The sequence below is a fragment of the Nicotiana sylvestris genome, chromosome 3 (assembly GCF_000393655.2).
Source record: "Nicotiana sylvestris chromosome 3, ASM39365v2, whole genome shotgun sequence".
In the NCBI taxonomy this organism is placed as follows: domain Eukaryota; kingdom Viridiplantae; phylum Streptophyta; class Magnoliopsida; order Solanales; family Solanaceae; genus Nicotiana; species Nicotiana sylvestris.
Genome location: NC_091059.1, coordinates 61,554,760 through 61,571,278, shown reverse-complemented (window position 1 = coordinate 61,571,278; position 16,519 = coordinate 61,554,760). Strand labels below are relative to the sequence as shown.

At 35.9% G+C, this 16,519-nt stretch overlaps 2 protein-coding genes across 2 annotated transcripts; both read right to left on the bottom strand.

The window, feature by feature from the left end:
* Positions 1 to 12,848: 12,848 nt before the first annotated feature.
* On the bottom strand, positions 12,849 to 13,424 carry LOC138887436 (uncharacterized). The gene has a single exon (XM_070169191.1). It carries the CDS (start codon positions 13,422 to 13,424, stop codon positions 12,849 to 12,851), a length of 576 nt encoding a protein of 191 aa, XP_070025292.1.
* Positions 13,425 to 14,563: 1,139 nt separating this feature from the next.
* Positions 14,564 to 15,360, bottom strand: LOC138887435 (zinc finger BED domain-containing protein RICESLEEPER 2-like). Its single transcript, XM_070169190.1, has 2 exons — positions 14,697 to 15,360; positions 14,564 to 14,607 (listed from the first exon to the last, which is right to left on the bottom strand). The coding sequence occupies exons 1-2, from the start codon at positions 15,358 to 15,360 to the stop codon at positions 14,564 to 14,566; spliced, it is 708 nt and encodes a 235-aa protein (XP_070025291.1).
* Positions 15,361 to 16,519: the final 1,159 nt, after the last annotated feature.

The following is a 16,519-nucleotide window of genomic DNA, read 5'->3' as shown; positions in this document are numbered from 1 at the left end:
GCTCCATGTTAACGTTAGAGTAGAAGAAATGCCGTGTTTGTTCACGATGATTCCATTTTCAATATTAGAGTAGAAGAAATGCCATGTTTGTTCACGATGATTCCATTTTTCAATATTTTTTTTCCCGGGGAAATAAGGCATGCATTAATTAAACCCAACAGTCAATGGTACAAAACCACATGAAGCCTCGGTGACAATCCAGACAGGAAAGTTGTCAAACCAAGAGACTTCACTAAGTAGCGCGGAAGAAAATTTGGCTAACTTATGACTACAAGTATTGAACCCTCTTTTTAAATATTTAAAAGATACATTACTCAGATGTTGCTGAAGTGCCCAGATATCTTTGCAAAGTGTAGTAACCTCCCATGAAGGACCTCTGCTTCCATTAAGCATTTGAACCATTGTTAAGGAATCATATAAGATATCTATATTCTTCCAACCATACTTCACCGCCAGTTGAATTGCTTTTCTTATTGCCCACGTTTCAGCTATTACTTTTCCAACAAAAGGAATTGGACTACCATAGGCATAAAGCACGTCACCATTAGCCTTTAAGGCTACCATTCCAATACTCGTTTTGCGAGTCTTTGGATCCAGACCTGCATCCACATAAATCAATACTTTTTCTGGAGAAAGAGTTAGTAATGGTGGATTAGCAGAAGCCTCGCTCATAGTGTTAACATAAATTCGTTAAACTCAAATAATGCTTTAGATAAAATCTCATTTTCATTGCAGATCATCGAATTAAAAATATACTCATTCCTAGCCTTCCAAATCGTCATAAGATAGACACTGTTAGTTGCAATAAGGTATTAGTTTCCAAGAATCTTTTAGTGTCTAACACTAATTTATACCACCATGTAGCAAAATCAGAGATCATTTTTCATTATTAACTCAGCTTTGTTTTTGTACTTTGTGGGTTGGTTTGATAATCTTTAAGATTGGGATGTTAGGAAAAAAAATTCTAGTGTTGCACTTGAAATTATTCAACCGATTTTAACTTTAAAAGTTGCCGCAAAGCAGACTCATGTTATAAGATTTCTAAAAAGAACCTGTTGCATCCTAAAAGATATTCCTCTGAACTTTGTTCCAGGAAGCAAGGAATGTTTTACAGAATAGACTTAAAGATGATATTCATTCTCATTTAATCTTTAATCTATTAAATATATGTTTATTCTATTCAGTATTCTTTTAATTTTGTTAGCAAAGCATCTAATGTGAATGTCAATCTGGAATTTCACAACAAATGATGTCCCCACTTCTCCTCGAGATAAACCATAGCTGTGGGGCAGAAAGGTAGAAATAAAAGTGGAGAGGCGGCCATATCCAGAGAAGGAGAACATAGGGACAAGTACAAAAAAACCTATTCATTAATGTGTTATACTATTGTGTTTTAGGGGCATTCAAGGAAAAGATAAAGTGGGTACATTGCTAACATAATACCTTAATGTAGTATATTAGCAAGACCCATGTACACATATATGTAGTGTGTCCTAAATTATTTAGCTCCCGTTTGGCTGTAAATTTTGGCTTTATTTTCTCAATATCTTTTTGAAAACATTGTTTATGAAATATGATCATGTTTTGGGAAAAAAATTAAAAAAATTTCAAGTTCCCAGAAACTGGTTTAGAGCAATTTTTGGGTGAAATTTTTTTTTTCCACTCACAAAACTTTAACTTTTCTTCAAATAAAATGCATGTCCAAATATAACTTCAACTTTCAAAAATTATTTTTCAATACAACTTCAAAAATTCTTTTTTAAAGTTTCAAAAAAATCTATAACCAAAACGCTAGCTTAAATTTATGAAACTACGGAGCAGGGAAGAAATGACCCTTCTCCCATTACACAAAAGGAATTTGTAGGTGCAAACTCACATATGGGAAAGGTGACTGAAAATTTTATGTACCTATTACTTAGTAGAGAACAAAAGAGGAATATTATTTTATCGTTGACCTATGATATTACTAATACAGTAACTTAATAGGTTCACTAGACACCTAGTTAAACCTTGTAAAAAGGAAATTGATAAAGATTTTCTTAGCGAATGCATTTATATGATTATATCACCAGGCTGCCTAGTCCCATCTTAATTTCTAGTAACTAATAAGACCAGCTTGTTTTCAACTTATTACTAAATAAAGACTTAAGTGTCCTAAACGTATAAATAACGTTTGTACTTTTCACCAGAATAACCATTATACATAGGTTTGCCGTAATTCTCATTATCTCCACCTATAAATGCATTATTATTACTAGTATTAGTACCCGTGCGATGCGCGGACACAGCCTATGTCGGATTGTGATTTCGATTATTTGAATTATGTATAAATAACTTTAAAATATAAACCGTTCCAGATAAAATTTATAGATATCATTAGATATTAATTAAGAAATAAAACATGAAACCATTTTGCAAATCTCTTAGTTGATAACCTGTTTTCTTTTCCTATATTTATATAATCCAATTGGTTAATTTTAGTACTTAAATTTCGTTTGGTTATCAATATTTAAAAAAAAAATACTAAATATGTCATGTGGTGATTTATCTCGTTTGAACATATTAGATCCTATTATTTTAATAAAATTCTTAGTATCATTTTATTTTTTATCTCAAGCTCCAATAGGTCTTATTCTTTTAAAATTTACACATTTTTTTGTTCTTTGCTTATAATTATTATTTTATTTATTATTTAATATTATTATACTTTCATATGATTTTTTTCGGGTTACTAATTGACTTACTATCTTACTTATTATCCTTTTAATAATTATAGATAAATATTATTTTTTTATTCTTAAAATTTAATATATTCTACGCTTTTATCTTCTTACTCGAAAATATTTTACTATTTAAATCTATCAATATTATTTTTGAATATTATTCAATTATTTACTTTGTTTCATTTAAAATAATTTAAAGTATAAATATCCTCGCACTATCTCTATTATTTTCTTTATACAGTCTATTCCCTACTAAGAAATTTTTAATTAATTTTTATATTAATATTGTACCTGTAATCAAAATAATATCATATTTTACTTTAAATTATAACTTTGATTAGTCTAAAATATTAATATACAAGTTCTTTGATTATTATATTCCAAATCTATTGAGTTTTTCTTATATTTATTTTTTGTATTACGTGCAATAAATTTTCTTTCCTTTTAGTTTCAAGATACAAAATTTGATTTTTTGTTTTCATTAAAAAATTACTTATATTAGATATTTATTTTATATTTTTTGAAATTTAATTCTATATCTAGCAAGACTTTAATTTTTAGCGGTCCTATCCATAGTTTGAGCATTCTCATCATAATGTTAAGAACTTTCTAATATTAAGTAAAATAGTCTTTTCCTTTCATTTCTAATATTAAATTTTTAATTTTTTTTTTTTACTTTTGCTATTATGTTGTCAGATATATGGTATTGTCACAGTTTCATATGGCTTTTAATTAAGTTTCCACTTTATTTAATATAATTATCCATTACTATCCTTTGATATAATATAGATAAATCTAGAATTTTTTTAATCTTAAAATAAGTATCTATTTTATTTTAAAAACATTGCTTGAATTCTTGAGTTATTTAAATTTATCAATAGTATTTTTAAGTATTTTATTTTATAAACTAATTCTTAACATAAATATACTCACACTATTTCTAATTTATTCTAATATTTTTATTTATATATTTTAAGAAGAATTTTTTAATCTTCAAAAAAGTTATATCCTTCTAATTTTTAATTGGACTGCATTTTTAAAAATTATCTTATGCTTTCAATAACTGCACTCAATTTAGATATTAATCTAAAAATTAATTTCTTATTTGTTGGAACACATTGTCACACCTCCTTTTTACCCGCGCCCGCAAGGGGCGCAGAGGGAGTTTTTCCAATTAAAGGACAATCAAAACGGGATTTGTTTATTTATTTCAGAGTCGCCACTTGGGAGATTTAGGGTGTCCCAAGTCACCAGTTTAATCCCGAATCGAGGAAAAGAATGACTCTGTATTATAGTCTGCGATCCAGAAGTCCGGATAAGGAATTCTGTTAACCCGGGAGAAGGTGTTAGGCATTCCCGAGTTCCGTGGTTCTGGCACGATCGCTCAACTGTCACATTCAGCTTATTTATCTGATTTTAACAATTATGAGCTTATATGCAAGTTTTAACTCTTTATCGATTTTATTATTATTATTATTATTATTATTATTATTATTATTATTATTATTATTATTTTAACAGAGAATTGCAATGTTGTGAGAACGTATCTCGAACCACGTCACATCAATGTACCCGTGGTTATCGACACATTTCGACTCCGTTGAGATTTGGATTTGGGTCACATAAATGTGCACCCGAGCTTAAGAAAGTAAATTAGTAAAGGCGTGCCTAAAGCGACTAGCGTATCATTATTTTGGGTAAGGCCGTGAAATTTTGCTAAACGGCCCATCCCGAAGTCTAAGTAATTTTACCAACACGTATAGAGGGCCCCGCAGCTTGTGTATTTTTGTTTGTCGAGGCTCGTCTCATTCATTATATTTAAAAAAGGAATTTGCAACGTCGTGGAAATGCATCTCGAACCACGCTACAATCAATGTACCCGTGATTAGCGACACATTTCGACTTCGTTGAGATTTGGATTTGGGTCACATAAATGTGCACCTGGGTTTAAGAAGGTAATGTTACTTAAAGTACGCGCCTAAAGAGACTAACGCGTGGTTGTTTTGGGAAAAAATCCGTGAAGTTCGCTAAGCGGCCGATCCCAAGTTCTAAGTAATTAATACATACATTTGTGAGAGCCCCGCAATCTGTGCGTTTTATTTGGCGAGGCTCATCTCGTTTATTTTAAAAGGACGATCCTAAAGTGACTACATTTTTTCTATTAAGTTCGTCTCTAAACACAAAATGAAGGTCCCAACCAATTGTTACTTAACTCTATTGTATGATTTTTAAGGATGATCTTGTGATCGAGCCCGTTTCCTACGCCCAGATTTCATGCGTTATTCGGGCCAAGTTCAGCGTTCGACCCACAGAAGCGGATTCGAGTCTGATTTAACATACACAGACTATTGTCAATTGCTTTACATGATGAAGCCAAACCCAATATATTTCAACTTTTGAGCAAATGGGCTGCCAACAATCATTATCTACCTACTGCCAGCAAATGTTCAGTGGTATCTATTATCCACTAAACAGACCCTTAGGTTAGTCCACTTGCAGACCTGCTAAATCCCAAAATTACCCCCTTAACCCCTGTGTATTACTGCCCTGCCCTAAGCTTCATTGATCTGTTATTAAAACTCTATGAGTTGTAACCCTAACAACTAATTTCTAATTGATCACTAAATTACTACAGCTATAAACCAATTCCCACTATCAAATTCACACAGTGATTCAGAGCAGAAGACCAGATCATTTCAAACATGGCATCAATCAAAGGGAATGAGTTGATCATATTGGGAACCAATCCTGATCAACTCAGACCCAGTGATTGAGCAGGGATTCAATAATACAAGCCAAAATTGAAGCAGTATGAATCAAGGAAGGAGGTTCATGCGAACAACTATAAAGAACATGAGGTCAAACCAAATACAGGGAATGAGCAAACACAACTCTAATTCAAGTACATACAAGATGCAGGATGGTAAACATACTGGTATGAACCAAAGGTTGAACTATTATCATGTTAACATAACATTCAAGCCTAAAAGACTAATCGACGACGCTTATTGATTACACAGGCTATAACATTTAGCAGTTAACAACAAACAATCAGAATAAACAGACTAACAAGTGATTCGAGTGGTATTGACAAAGACATGGAACTTATAAACTAACAAATTACATGGCTAATAACATATATTCGACCATGAACAGAAGCAGACTCGACCAAATAAAAAGGTCTGATTGGAGAAGAAGAAAAAGCAATGAACAAAAACTGGATTATAACTAAACTAAACACAATTAACCGTAACAAAAATAGAACAAGAAAGGAGAAAAAAGTACCTTAATAAAACAGAAACTAGACGAACCCATGTAGAACTCTTAACTCGAACTTTTTGAGGTCGAACGGACCTTAATCGAGTGTTCGCAACAGAGAACACTTCGACTAAGGTCGATTAGACGCCCAAATTCCTTTAATTTCGGACAAAACCCAAGTTTGGTCTTCATAGGGGTCTTGGTTCCATTTGGGGTTCGAATGGTTCTAGCAAGATTCGAACCAGGCCAAAGGTATTTTGGGCACGAGGGAGGTCAGGAGGTGCCGTGGTGTGAGTTTGGGACTGGTTGGGGTAGGTTTAGGTTTCACTCAAATCTTCGATTGAAGATTCGATAAGCTAGAGGTTGATTCGAGGCAAACGGTTAACGGATTTGTAACGAGGGTGGTCAGATGACTTAGGGGTGTTAATTTGGTGACCGACGACGTTGTTGCCGCCGGGTTTCAGGCGAAGGGAACGAGGGCGGCTAGGGTTTGGGGGGGCGTCTCTGAAGGGTCTGAGAGAGACGATGGGGCGAGGGGGGGTTTGGTTTGGGGGCATGGGGTAAGGGATTAGGGTTATATATGGGAGAGGGCGTTTGATCTTGGCCGTTAGATCAATCACGATCAACGGCCTGGATCATTTTACTAATAGGAAACGACATCGTTTGGCCATGCTGTGAGATTGGGTCGACCCGGGGTGAAATGGACCGGGTTATGGGGGAAGCCTGGGACCGTTTGATCAAAATTAACGGATGGTTCAGATTTAATCACCTGAAACGGTGTCGTTTGAACCAATGCTGGGGCTGAACTGGACCGTTTGATCTGTTTGATCAACGGTTCAGATTTGAGATGCCTAAACGGCGTCGTTTGAGTCCTTTGAGAGATCAGGCATATTGGTCCGGGTAAATGGGGTGTTTTGGGCCTGATTTTGGGTCCAAAAAATGGCCCAGTTCTGAATGTGTTTCTTATTTCACTTGTTTTTCTTTTTCCTTTTTAATTCCTAATTACCAAAAATTCTAAAATAAGTTGTAAAAACAAAATTAAATTAAAAATATTAATTAAACCTAAATAATAATTGACACACAAGATTAAATATTAATAAAAAAAACAAAATCACACAATTGGACAATAAAACGACAAAAATGCAACAAATACATATTTTGTGATTTTCTTTCTTTTAGAAACAAAACATGGTTCAGTTAATTCCTAAGTGCACAATTAAATCCTAAATGTGCATGCAACATATATTTTTGTATTTTTAATTAATTAAAACAAGATAAACATTTACAGACAACAATACAAACATTAATCCAGATGCCACGCAAATTCTTAAAACTGTACCTAAAGGACATTTGTTTTATTTTTTTTATTTATTTTGGAGTAGTTTCCGTGAAGCAAAAATCACGTGCTCACAGCTGCCCCTCTTTGTCCGAAAATACGAAGGGTTTTCGTGCAAAGATAAAGTGAGCGGATATGAGCGATTTTTGCCCGTTGGACTACTCCGTGTGATGCATTTTTTGAAAGATTTAACTGACCCTTTGTTTCGAAGGTTTCCTACATATTCCTGGCTAAAAGGGAATCATGTTAATGTAGTTTGGGAAGTTTTGGTAGCTGAGGCTACCATGGGACTGCAATTTTGCTGTTACTACTGCTGCATGCTGTTACTACTGCTTTCCGACCTCCTTATTACACCGTGCTGAAAGAAAACAAGAAGCTAGACTAAACTAGGGATTACAACATCTTATCTATCTTCAAACTTGCTCTTGTAGTCTTCTTTCTGATCTCTGCAGCGGAATTTATGCTGGGGATATTTTGTTGTAACCCTCCGCTTTACTGACTTCTGACTTGAAATTGAGTGTAGTCCTCTGTTCTACAGGCGGGCTCCTGACTCCAACTTGACTTAAAAAGATAATACAGCCTACATTCTCCAGGCGGGCTCCTGACTCCAACAACAATTTAAAGATAATGCAGCCTCCATTCTCCAGGCGGGCTCCTGACTTCAACAACAACTTAAAATTTAACACTTCCATTCTCCAGGCGGGCTCCTGACTCCAACTTGACTTAAAAAGATAATACAACCTCCATTCTCCAGGCGGGCTCTTGACTCCAACAACAATTCAAAGATAATGCAGCCTCCATTCTCCAGGCGGGCTCCTGACTTCAATAATAACTTAAAATTTAACACCTCCATTCTCCAGGCGGGCTCCTGACTTCAACGACGACTTAAAAATATAACACCTCTATTCTCCAGGCGGGCTCCTGACTTCTACTACAACTTAAAGATATAACACCTCCATTCTCCAGGCAGGCTCCTGACTTTAACTAATATAACACCTCCATTCTCCAGGCGGGCTCCTGATTTCTACTACAACTTAAAGATATAACACCTCCATTCTCCAGGCGGGCTCCTAACTTTAACTAATATAACACCTCCATTCTCCAGGCGGGCTCCTGACTTCAACAGCAACTTAACATTTAACACCTCCATTCTTCAGGTGGGCTCCTGACTCCAACTTGACTTAAAAAGATAATACAGCCTCCATTCTCCAGGCGGGCTCCTGATTCCAACAACAATTTAAAGATAATGCAGCCTCCATTCTCCAGGCGGGCTCCTGACTTCAACAACAACTTAAAATTTAACACCTCCATTCTCCAGGCGGGCTCCTGAATCCAACTTGACTTGAAAAGATAATACAGCCTCCATTCTCCAGGCGGGCTCCTGACTCCAACAACAATTTAAAGATAATGCAGCCTCCATTCTCCAGGCGGGCTCCTGACTTCAACAACAACTTAAAATTTAACACCTCTATTCTCCAGGTGGGCTCCTGACTTCTACTACAACTTAAAGATATAACACCTCCATTCTCCAGGTGGGCTCCTAACTTTAACTAATATAACACCTCCATTCTCCAGGCGGGATCCTGACTTTAACTAATATAACACCTCCATTCTCCAGGCGGGCTCCTGACTTCAACTACTACTTAAAAATACGTTCTATTGCCGTTGTTCCTTCCTGCCTCCTGAACCATTTTCCTTCTAACTTGAATAATCTTCTTTCAGAACTGCTTCCCTCAAAACTGGTATTTCATTCCTTTGAAAACTGTTGGGGATAGCTTCGGTGTTTCATTCAAAAATATGTTATTCTCCTCCTTCAAAGACTACTTCCCTTAAAGCTGGTGTTTTCCTTCCTCTGAAACTACTTCCCTTAAGACTTGTGTTATCTTCCCTCCCTGATATTGCTTTCTTTAAAACTTGTTTTGCCTTCTCCCGAAAACTGCTGGGGATACCGCTTTTCAACAAACTTGTGTTAGACTTCCAGAAAATTTTCGAAATGAAAGAAAATTTTCTGCCCCAGTTTGACAATCTTTCTTGTGGCATGTCTTTCCATCATCAACAACATTTCCTGTCCCTGCTTCAAATCAAAGAAAATTTGTTAGTTTTAAAATGTGGGGGACGTTCCTACTAGGGATAGTTTTCCCTTTTTCTTTTTCCCACGCTCTGCGTTGTTCGACCATCTTGAAACTTGGCCGATAACTTTCGACCTTCTTGATGCTTTTGTTATTTGCCAACTTCTCAACCATTGTTTTCCACTTTTACTCCATACTTTCCTCGACATCTTAGAGCAATCCGTCATTTGGTCTTATAATGACATCTTTCTTGTCCCATCACATTATCTTCGGCCTGTCTTATTCCCATTTACCTTGCCCCATGTTGGCGACTGGTAGTTGGCTTTGAAAATCCTTCTTAAAGACAAACTACTATATAAAAAAAATCTTTAACCAAAAGAAATGAAAGATGATGACTTCCAAAGACGAAAAGAAAATTCTTTCTGAACAATTGTTTGAAGAGAAAAAGGAAAAGGACACATCTGAATGGTATAACTGATCTCAATGATCATGTCGTGCATTTTTGGATTAATCAACTCAGTCTATTTACATCAATCAATCTTTCTGATGGCCTTACTTTGCATTTCAAAAGGTCCCGCAACCCAACTCTTTTGCCGAATCAACATCTGTGTTCTGCTTGATGCTTCGACGGATCATTTCTGTCAAACTTACCTCGTTTGTCCACTTTCAATTCCTTGTCGCCTTATAGTGCCCTTCGAGGTGTTTTCACTAATAAGACTCTCTCATTTCTCTCAACTCCCGTCACCCTATGGTGCCTGTGAAGGTTTCCCCGATAAGACTCTCTCATTCTATTTCTCTCAACTTCCGTCGCCTTATGGTGCCTGTGAAGTTTTTCACCAATAAGACTCTCTCATTTTATTTCTTTTTCAGCTGGGGATTGGGGTTTTACTGATAAGATTCTCTCATTTCATTTCCTTTCTGCTGGGGATTCTCTCATTTTGTTTCTTTTTGCTGGGGGCCAGAGTGTTACTCCAGACTTCCATTTGCCCGACTTGGCACTTCTCGGATACTGATCGAGAGGTCTTTTGGACATCAATATGGGTTTCTAGTGTATGGATAAAAAATTTAAAATAATTTTGATGGGTAAAACATTACAACTCTTGGAATCAACTTTCCTTCCCCAAAATTATAAACACAACTTCTGCCCCAGTTTTTCTTGCTTGGGGGATTTTTGATAGACAGGCAGGTGCAGCTCCCCCAACACAGTAGGTTGTCTAGTTTAGTAGTGATTGGCGAGATCCCTCCTCCGGACTTGTCGTGGTCTTGGTATGCATTTTTGTTATAGACATTATGGGTATGTCGGGGGACTGTTCCGGCTATGTTGCAGTACTTATGTTCCTATAGAGGCTCATAGACAAGTGTCGACTCATGTATAGTTTGGTATGCCTTGTCGGCTAGTTTTTGTTGTATAGTCTTTCATGGTAGCGTGGTAGCTCGTACCTTATATGTAGTTTCTTGATTGTCTGGTCATCCCCTGCTATGTATGTTCATGCCATCATATTTTATTGCTGGTTGTCCATGATCTAGGTCTACCATTTATATTGATCTCGTCAACCCTAAAAGATAATAAAAAAGGTTAGATAAAATGTACGTTGGTGCTCGGCAAGTATGGTCGGGTGCTAGTCACGGCCCTCCAGTTTGGGTCGTGACATCTTTTTGTCTCATCATGGATATTTTGCCACTTTGGCTTGGCTTAATGCCATGTGGAAACCCCAAAAAATTGTCCTTATCCACATAATCCTTTTTAATTCCACAGTTATCCCTACCATTAATCAATTATACCCATAATTAGGAATTATCTCAAATTACTTAAAATACTACTACTTTTGAAATACCTTATACACCTCACTATCATGGCCATATGTTACCTTGCATGGTACTAGTCCATAAATATCGGGTATTATAGCTCGGACCGTATTTTATCCCAAATTGGCAAACTTCGATGAAACTCATTTTCTTCGACTCACTTACCCTCTCACCTTCATGAATTTACTTATCACTTGTTTGAAATAGCATGACGCTTATAATCCCAAAATAAATCTCATTCCCAAACATACATCGATTAACTTGAGACGAAACTTTAACGTACAAAAATATAGAATGTAATATCACATTACCGAACTTTCATCAATTTACTTATGCCGTACTTTCACGTATGAAAATGTGGGGTGTAACACAAGCATAGTCAAGGGTCAGAGGTACTTAACAATACATATACTCTAAAATTTGAGTATCTTTTTTTTTTTGGCAATCCACTAGGCAAGCGCCTAGGGCTAGTTTTTTATATATAACAAAATTAAAAAAACAAAATAAAATGTCATGATCTCCTACAAAATGAAAGGAATAAAATTTGAACTTAACAAGTAGACTATTATCAAAATTGAGCACTGCACTCAAAATTGATATCACATTAATTTAAACTACAAATCTAGGCCGAAGATGTCCTTTGCTTCCTTGTATTTCTAGTCCAGTGAAGCCCAATTCAAATGTGTACCATGCTGACTGTAAATGTAGCCATAATCTGCATCAATTTTATTGCATCAACCCATCCCACGCGTATAATATTTTCCTTCGATCCCCTTCCTATTGCTGCGCCGAAAATGTAAGCACTGGCCATTGTTTAAGCTAGCCATTATTTAATTACAGCTATTGTCAAACACTGAGCTGGAAATTTCTCGAGATCCTGCTTCTCGAAATCATGCGTCCATTTAAAACAATTGCAGTCAGGCGTGCAACCTACCTTAAATTGCATCCCTGTGCTCGCACATGCTGTAATCCACATTTTCTCGAATTGTGCAAATCAAGTGCATGCTTAAATGTCCAAAGCATTCCCAATAAAATATGTCCCAGCTGTTTGTTGTCAAACCCCATGCGCATGCCTTCTTGATGGACGCCTTTCTTCAAAGTCACGCTCACCTCATGCGTATGCCATGCGTGCATCTCCAGCATTGAGAGAAACAATTCATTGTCCAGCATGCGATACATTTCCAGCGTGCAATTCCATGATACTTTGTTCCTTCAATCTTAAAATCTCCTCTACATGTTCAGTAATATACCAAGGAGGCTTCCATGATTCCTCTATAATGTTCTTTAATAGCATAGAATCTATGTGCAGCCATATCTGGAAATAATTAAGATTTTGCACATCTTCAATGCCTCCACAATAGCTACCGCTTCTGATTCATTGTTGGTTCCTTCAGAAATCTCCCTTCCTTCTGCATATATCAAATCACCTACCTCTTCCCTTATGTATAAACCAATTGAACTCCTCCCTGGGTTCCCTCTACATGCTCCATCCGTATTCACTTTGATCCATCCTCTTGAAGGAAATTCCCATAACACTTTATCATATTTCAGTTGAGGTGTGTATTGCTCCATCATTGTCAGTAAGTCCAGCCACTTGTGAGGCACATGTAGTCTAGGCTTTTTCAGTTGGACCAGAGCTTGCATAGTAGATGACACCTAGTAAATAACTCTACTCACTGACACTGCTTCTCCATATTTCAAACTGTGTCTTCTCTTCCAAAGTTCCCATACAATGCATGTAGGTAGAGCTTGTAACACTGGCTTCAATCTAGGTACAACTGGTGCTGTCCAACACTTTATAATTGCTTGATGTAATGACAACCCATCTAATGCAATTCCTGCTCTCCTCAGGAAGTAAGTCCAGACACTTTTAGCTGCATTGGATGTGAAGAACAAATGTAGTAATGACTCTTCCTTAGGATCAGCACAACACCAACATTTAGAGGGCATGGAGTATCCTAGTTTATGCAAGAAATCATCAAGTGGCAGTTTGGCTTTCCACACCTTCCACAGGAAGAAGGATATCTTGAAAGGTAAACCTTTTACCCATATCATCTTGTAAGCTAATCTTGGGTTGGCTCTTCTTCGCAGGTAATCCCATGTAGACTTTACTGTAAAATGTCCCCTTGTTTCAAGCATCCATAAAGGAGTATCTAACTGTGAACTTTCAGTTGGTGGTCTAATATTCTGCACAATGTGGTGTGCCAAATCTTCTGGTAGGCTCTCATACATTTTATCCACATTCCACATACCATTTTCAACTAGATCATTGACATTATGAATATCCTCATCGATACCAAACTCTGCAGGTTAGGGGTGGGCGTTCGGTCGGTTCGGTTCAGTTTGTGTAAATTCGGTTCGGTTATTTGGTTTTCGATTTTGTAAATATGATAACCGAAATCAAACTGAAATAAGTTTAGTTCAGTTCGGTTTATTTTGGGTCGGTTTGAACATTATCATATTGGGCTGGGCTTATTCTGCTTATTAATTGGACTAATTTGTTGGTTGTTTCCAAAATTTTTGACTTTTTGAATGTGTTAAGTCATAAATCTGTTCTTTTATTTACATAATCATAAACTATATGTAGGATAAGCCCATATATAACAAACACTACTACACTAGGCCCAATTTTATAAAGTTCAGTCTAAGCCTGAATTTTTTGAACTGGGAATGAGATGACCGAAAAAGGAGCAATTTATTACATCAATTTAAACATTGATTTCTCAATCTGGTATGAGTTCCCTGTTACTCAAATCTGGTAACAAAAATCTGGTATGAGTTCCATGTTACTCAAATCATCCTAATAAAAAGAGACCTTATAATTGATGCTGCTAACAAACATAAGTACATAACCATAAGTACATAACCAAAGGATGCTGCTAATTACACCTCTACTTGGTCCATACAAGATCCCACAATCATACAAAACAAATATAAACTAGGGAGTAGGGAGTAGTTAGTAGTTACAACCAAAAGAGCACTACATTACATAACCAAAAAACCAAAAGAGCTATGCTGCTTTGCTGCCACTGCTTACAGCCATGAGAGAACAAAAAACTTAGAATCTATGCTACTTTGCTGCCATTGTTTAGTACAAGCATATTACATAACCAAAAGAGTAATCTAAAAGTTAGAAAGTTTTCATGCTGCTGAAGTCTCAAAACCAGAGAAATAATTACATTAAGTAGCATGAAACAAGTGAAGTCTATTTACTGCAGCATCACTTCCATTTAGGCGCCATGATCAAACCTTTGCAACAAAAGACATAATTATAGGTCTAAAAAATAATTGATTTATAATAAAGTATATCAATGTTATATCTTCAAATATACAAAAGGCTATCAACTTACCACACATGGTATATGTTGCAACTATATGTCAATAATAGTTGAATCTTTTGCACTATTAGCCATATCTAAAGAAAATATTGAAGAAAACTTTGTCATGCATCAGTGTTAAGTAAACTATTTGTAATATAATAAAGGCAAAACACAAAATAATTACCAAGTTCTAGTTGTTCCAGATACTCCAAGTCTTCCTCAACTTTAATAGGAATAGGTTCACTTCTAAGCCAATCTTGAGGACAAATAAGAGATTGAACCAGTTTAGGCGTCAACGAACTCCTGAACGAGTCAAAAATGCGACCTCCCGTGCTGAATGCACATTCAGATGCAACACTTGAAATAGGAATGGCTAATACATCACGAGCCATCTCCGCAAGAATGGGAAATCTAGGCTCATTGATTTTCCACCACTTTAAGATTTTAAAGTCATCTATTTCAGGCTCAAGATCTTCAGCAAGATATCTTTCTAACTCTGATTTAGTACCTAAACCTCCGGTCACTTCCTTATGTTTCTCAAATTCCAATTTTGTTCTCATTGTTCCTCTTTTCAAAAAGCTACCATAACCACTGACAGTAGTTGTTGTGTTTCCAGATGAAGCAGATGATGTTCCTATTGAATTTTTTTTAACATAACAATCAAACAAAGAATCCATATAATTTTTCACCTCTAAAATCAATTTTTTCCCTACTTTTTCTCCAAACATCCTCACAATTGCAAAAGGAACATATTCAAGCTTGTTACGGGGATCCAAAATTGATGCAATAAAGATCATCTTGTTCATTTTTTCAGGTTCACCCCAATACTTGGCAAATTTTTCTTTCATTTTTTTGCCATTTCTTTCAAACTAGTATCTTCATGTTCCATCCACTCTTTCAAAATAAGATCAAGCTCACAAATTTCAACAAAATGCACATTGGAAGTGACATAAATAGAAGTAGAGACCCTCAAAGTAAGCAAATAAAAAGCTTCAAAATTTTTACCATTGTTCTCACATTATTCCAGTCAGCACTTGTGAGATCACCTGCACTAGTTCCATCTTCACATATATAGGTACGAAGATGATACAACAATCCAATATCAAAGAAACTATATTTGTCAAAGGCAAGCTCAAATTGTTGTGCTGTATCTAACATCATGTATGTAGAGTTCCATCGAGTTGAAACATCTAAGCATAATGATCTCTTGGAAGTTAACTTTTGAGATTCACAACATTCTTTAAACTTTCTAATCCTAGCGGGAGATTGTCTAATGTATCTCACAACTTGTCTAACTCTCTTTATAGAAGCACCAATTTCTTTCAACCAATCTTGTACAATGAGATTAGTATGTGAGCCATACATCTAACATGCAGATTTTTACCATTCATTATATTAGTTCCCCAAGTACTCAATTGTTTAGACACTTCTCTTACTGTGACATCATTGGAACTAACATTATCTACAGTTATAGTAAATACATTTTCCAACCCCCAATCAAGCAAGCAATTAGTAATTATTGGTGCCATATCATCACCCTTATGACTAGAGATAGGGCAAAAGTTTATTATCCTTTTATGCAATTTCCAATCTCTATCAATAAAGTGAGCAGTAAGACACATATAGTTTATTCTTTGTATAGAAGTCCAAGTATCTGTTGTAAGACTGATTTTAGGACGTGCTTCATTGAAGGACTTCTTCAAACTATGTCTATGTTTACAATAAAGTTCATAACAATCTCTTGTCAATGTTCTACGAGAAGGAATTTGAAATTGAGGCATTGTGACTCCCATAAACTTCTTAAATCCTTCCTTTTCAACAAAACTAAATGGCAGTTCATCCAAAATTATCATTTGAGCTAAAGCTCTCCTACTAAGTGCTTGATCAAATTTCCAAGTGGTAAGCACCCCTTCATTTGCCCATTTGAAGCTAGTAGAAAACTGATTTGTGTTTGACTATTTTCCACGCTATGGGGCATTTTGGGACACTTAGTGAGATGATTGTTCA

Bases quoted from the DNA above. Each gene is read 5' to 3' on its own strand.
- LOC138887436 (XM_070169191.1), bottom strand. From the start codon at position 13,424: ATGTATGAGAGCCTACCAGAAGATTTGGCACACCACATTGTGCAGAAT.
- LOC138887435 (XM_070169190.1), bottom strand. From the start codon at position 15,360: ATGAAAGAAAAATTTGCCAAGTATTGGGGTGAACCTGAAAAAATGAAC. The intron at 14,608-14,696 runs GTAATTATTTTG...TATTTTCTTTAG, and splicing joins TCTGGAACAACTAGAACTTG to ATATGGCTAATAGTGCAAAA.